The 5,036-nt window shown below is 41.7% G+C and overlaps 1 protein-coding gene across 2 annotated transcripts; it reads left to right on the top strand.

Moving 5' to 3' along the window:
• The first annotated feature begins 398 nt into the window (after positions 1–398).
• TPD52L3 (TPD52 like 3) lies at positions 399–3,516 on the top strand. 2 transcript variants are annotated; one of them, XM_081500634.1, is made up of 2 exons: positions 399–1,143; positions 3,512–3,516. In XM_081500634.1, exons 1-2 carry the CDS (start codon positions 612–614, stop codon positions 3,514–3,516), a joined length of 537 nt encoding a protein of 178 aa, XP_081356760.1. In that variant the 5' UTR covers positions 399–611. The 2 variants fall into 2 exon arrangements, with proteins under 2 accessions (XP_081356760.1, XP_081356753.1); XM_081500627.1 differs by lacking the exon at positions 3,512–3,516 and having other exon boundaries at positions 399–2,585.
• The last annotated feature ends 1,520 nt before the right edge of the window (positions 3,517–5,036 follow it).

Here is a 5,036-nt window from a genome sequence, read left to right as displayed (position 1 = left end):
TTCATGCCTTGGGGGCACTGTTAAATTTAAGAGCTTTGAGGGGCCTTCAAATACACTTTATAAGTGGTGCCAGAAGTTTCTCAGGCCCCTTTGGGAACTTGGGAAGGGAAAATTGGGAGGGTACCAGTTGGAGTTCTAGACTCCCTGTCCCACTTTGAGGCGGTTTTTATTTATTTCATGTATGAGGCTTTGTTATAAATCTGTTAGCACAAAAAAGTTCAACTGATTTTCAGAGTTTTTAAAATGGCTGCTGTGATGGAAAGAGGTCTGTACACGGAGTCAGATTTGGTTTGAAGGCCAGAACCAGTCACCTACTGAGGTAGGAGGGAAGATACCTCTCCCTGACAACTGCTGCAGTACCTACATCACAGGGACGTTGTGATGTCGAAACCACTATGAATACTGGAGGCGCAGGTACTGGGCCTAAGTTCCACCCTCCGCTGCCTTCAGGCCGGAAGTCCGACCTCCACAACCCCAATCCAACCTACCCTACCCTCCAGCCACCCCCCGCCCCCAACCCTAGCCAGAAGTGGACCCTATACACCAAGGCATCTACTCCGCAGCCAGGACATTCCCTCACTGGCTAAGGCGTCCATTCTACCAGCCAAGATATGGATCCCTCCTGCCTAGAGTCCCACCCAACCCTAGAGTCTGACCCCGAAGGCCTAGACTTCAACTCTGCTGGCCAAGACTATTTCTCCTCTGGTCACGCGTTCGACTCTCTCTTCCAAGAACTGGACCTGGACTCTCTTAATGAAGATCATCTTTCTCAGTCTATGCCAGACGCCTTGACAGAGACCTCTGCAGGCCCTTATGAATCCCACTCGACTGCCGAACCAGAGGATCTCACGGAGGCAGAGCAAAAGGAGCTCAAATCTGAGCTCGCTAAACTGGAGGCAGAAATTGTAACGCTACGCCAAGCGCTGGCAGCCAAAGAGAGACGCTGCATAGAGCTCAAGAGGAAGCTGAGCCTTACAGCCTTAGTGGGGCTGAGGCAGAATCTGTCCAAGAGCTGGCACGACGTTCAGGTCTCCAATGCCTACGTGAAACAAAAGACATCAGCTGCCCTGTCCACCGTGGGCTCTGCCATCTGCAGGAAGCTTGGAGACATGAAGAAATCAGTCACATTCAGATCCTTTGAAGGTCTTATGGGGACAATCAAGTCCAGAGTCGCAGGTGGCAGAGAGCTTGGCCATGACTGCCTTCCTTCTTCAGCGGGGAGTGAGGATGATCCACTCCCAGTTTCTGGGAGTAGGGATGATCTGCTCCCAGTGTCAGGGAGTGGGAATGATCCAGTTCTGGCAAGTAGGGATGACCTACTCCCCTTTCTGGAGCCAGAATGAGCTCCTTGGTTAACCTGCCTGGTCACCTAACCAGTGCAAGAACTCCCTTCCATTATCCCAACTGCAACTCTGCTCATCAAAAACAAGTAACCAAACCACAATGGTAAAGTGAATTTAGGAAATGGAGAGAGTCTGATTTTGAGAAGAGCAATCCCCATTTGTATATAGATATTGGCTACTGTTGAGATAAAAAACCCAACGTTTTGTACCCAGTTATTTTACACTGAAGTTTGTAGATGAAATGTATCACTATACTAGCCTTCCTGGGGTTGCATTTAAATGGACAGGAGTATGGTTCCAGAAGGATTTTAGGCCAAAGCCAAAACTTCTTTTTTGGAAAAACTAGTGCACAAAAAGGGAAAAATAGGTTTCTGTTTAGATCTAGGAACAAAGTATGAAAGAACTGCAAGTTTCCTTCCTTCTTTCCCTAAACCTTAGAAAAAACCTTGAAAGCTCTACCTAGCCTATGATTTTTATTTTTTAAAGGTGATAAAGAAAACTGTTTTTCTCTGAGACCCTCAGGAAGGGGGAAAATATTAATAGACTAATTGGTACAGGATACTATGACTTTTATAAAATGATTTTTTTAAACTGCTAATTAAGCAACGTAACTAGCTTCAATTTAGGGATTGTCAACTACTTTGGACTCAAGCTGAAATTGCAGCTTGATTCTACTTTGTGCTTTGTTTATACTCTTTTTATATATAAAAATGAGGGCCTTATAATTTAATCCTTGTGGCCATGTGTCTCTGCCACAGCAGCATGCTACCTATAAAAAAAGAATATTGTTTCTTTGTTCTGAAGCAATTCCTAGTTATCATTTTCAGTTGAGGGACTGAAGGGAAAACAGCATTGCCAAATTCAAGAAAAGTAAACCCCTGCCTTAAGTGACATTTAAGACAGACAGTCTTTCCCCTGTAATTCTGGCCATTATACCTCTGAATGGACCTAACGGATTGTACATCACTGGTCACTTTGACTCCAAGTTTGTACTTGTTCATAAGCACTTGTTTGTACTAATCCCAAATGACAAGGAAACAAAACCCAACCCTCAGGGGATATCAAGATAACAGGACCCTGTAGGACCTGGTTTGGGTTTATTTGAACTTCCTCATATCTGATTTTCACAGGAGCTACTTTTTTTTTTTCTTCTTTCTATTTTCAACTGTCAGGATCTGGCAGCTTCTTTCACTCCTCCAAAAACATTGCCTGGATTAAAAGCTTGTGTTTCATATTGGCTTTTAGCAGGGTCTAGAGTCTTTATTTTCTTGGATATATATATTGATAATGTCTCATTGCCTAAAGGTAGTCCCTACAGCGTAATAAAGTGACCCTGTTTTGTTGATTTTTGACTGCTTCCCCTATATTCCTTTGGTTTGACTATAAGCAAAACCAGATACCACTATAAATACAAAAGCATTTGGTAAACTATAAAGTCACTGATATAAAGTCCACATATTACTGAAAACAAAGTTTTGCTTGGATTAAAACAAGATGTTCAACTTGTCTTACAAGTTGTGTTTTAATTTGTTGTAGTTTTTTTTTTTTAATTTTTGGCTTATTTATTTATTTTTAGCTGTGCTCAGTCTTCATTGCTGTCTGAAGGCTTTCTTTAGTTGAAGTGAGTAGGGGCTACTCTGTTGTTGTGCACGGGCTTCTCATTGCGGTGGCTTCTCTTTTTGTGGAGCATGAGCTCTAGAGCACCTGGGCTTCAGTAGTTGCATTGCGTGGACACAGTAGTTGCAACTCATGGGCTCCAGAGTGCAGGCGAAGTAGTTGTGGTACATTGCCCTGCAGCATGTGGAATCTTCCCAGACCAGGGATTGAACCTGTGTCCCCTGCATTGACAGGAAAATTCTTTACCACCAGACCACTGGGGAAGTCCAGTTTGTTGTAGTTTTATGAGTTTAAGAACTAGAGAAACTTGCAGAATTCATAAAGCCAAAGTAGCCCAACAGGCAAAGTCTTTGACCTATCCATATTACAGAAAGCCTTATGTTAGAGAAAATCTCCAGCTAACATGATGGGCCAAACCCAGAATATGTTCTATTTTATTTAGTAATTTATACAAATGCTATAATAGTTTCCCCCAATAAATTCTCAACTCCTGAAAGCAGTGAAGAACACAACTATTTTTGTTTATCATTGTATTCCCATGCCACGCTTAGGGTAGATGTTCAATAAATACTTGTTGCATAAATGAAGGAATCAATATCACATACTTCAGACATCAAATCTTGAATCCAAGAGATCATCAACAACATGAACTCGTCGACAAGTTCCTCCTGCTTTTAAAGCTTTCACTTCCCTATTCAGAGATAGTTTGAGATCCTACTATGTGTCAGGCACTGTGCCAAGCTCTGAAGGCACAGAAATTTATTAGTCATGGCCCCTGCTCTCTAGAAACATTTTCAAATCATTGCAACTCATTGCAGTAGGTGCTAAAATAGAAGATACCTGTAAAGAAAGAATGTTCAACTCTGCCTTGGTAGATCAGAAAAGACAGAGTCAAAGTCTTAGAGGACTAGTAGGAATTTGTAAGATATAAAAGAGTAGAACATTCCAGACAATATCCAGAGGAACTAAGTCATGAAGGAATGTAATAGAATAGTAGGTTCCAGGAAATACCAATAGGTCATTGTGGCTAGAGAGAGGGGGGAAGTGGTGAGAGATGAGGATGGAGAAATAAGCAAAGGGCAAGATCATAAATAGTCTTATATGCTATCTGACATTAGTATTTAATTCTGTAGGAAATGAGGAGTTGAAGGTACTTAAGTCAAATTCATGTTTTAGATGTATCACTCTGGTCACCATAGAAATAGATTAAGTATTTAAGAGATATAATCTCTAGAATTTAGGAATAAACTGCATAGGAGAGAGGGACAGATAGATTTGCAAGTTGATAAAGATGTAGAATTGAAAAGACTTGATACTGATAATGCTAGAGCTGAACATTCATTTTGCTTTGACTCTTTTATTGGATTCCAGCATACTTGCATCAACAGCCACAGATACCAAACAAAATGCCTCCATGAGCCTGTGGACTCCGGATCACAATTTTCCTCCAGATTTTCTTTCTTCCACTTGCCTCTACCCTTCCCATACATTGCTGACCTTCATTTTCTAGCCTGTTCACATTTATAATTTGATCACTTCTGCTCATCTAACCATATCTGGATTTTGTAGCCTAGCATCAGTCTATTTCAGTTTAGGGCACTTCAGGATGCAATTTGCTACAGTGCTCAGAATATGTGAACCCTCAAAGATGCCCCATCTGACTCAACTTCTGAGAACCTTTGGTTGGGAGTGATATTAGAACAAAATTCCCTGAATTTCTTGGTTTCCTTGGTCTTCCACTGCTTATATGAGTGAAGGGCTGGAGTGGAAGATAGAGATAAGGTTGAAAGTTCTAACTCCCACAGATGGCACTCTCCATGCAGTTAGCAAGGATGGGAGTATAGTACCAAACCCTTGTTCATTAGCATCATACATACATCAGCATATCGCAAGCATCACTCCCAGAGAAATTCACTTGCACTTCTGGAATCTACTTTATTCTAATCTTCATATTTGAGAGAAAATATATCACACACCTACTCTCATGAATTGCATGAACTGCAGAGGGGTCAGCAGTAATCTAGAATTGTGTAGATCTTCTGAGAGTGCTAGCCAATGTGCTTGATGGCCCTCCCC

Source organism: Giraffa tippelskirchi, chromosome 1 (genome assembly GCF_054371585.1).
Source record: "Giraffa tippelskirchi isolate mGirTip1 chromosome 1, T2T-mGirTip1v1.2.pri, whole genome shotgun sequence".
NCBI classification, from domain to species: Eukaryota; Metazoa; Chordata; class Mammalia; order Artiodactyla; family Giraffidae; genus Giraffa; species Giraffa tippelskirchi.
The sequence above is the reverse complement of the archived record's forward strand: the minus strand, read 5'-3'. Positions and strand labels throughout refer to the sequence as shown.

Coding starts and splice junctions, on each gene's coding strand:
- TPD52L3 (XM_081500627.1), top strand. CDS start 612: ATGGATCCCTCCTGCCTAGAGTCCCACCCAACCCTAGAGTCTGACCCC.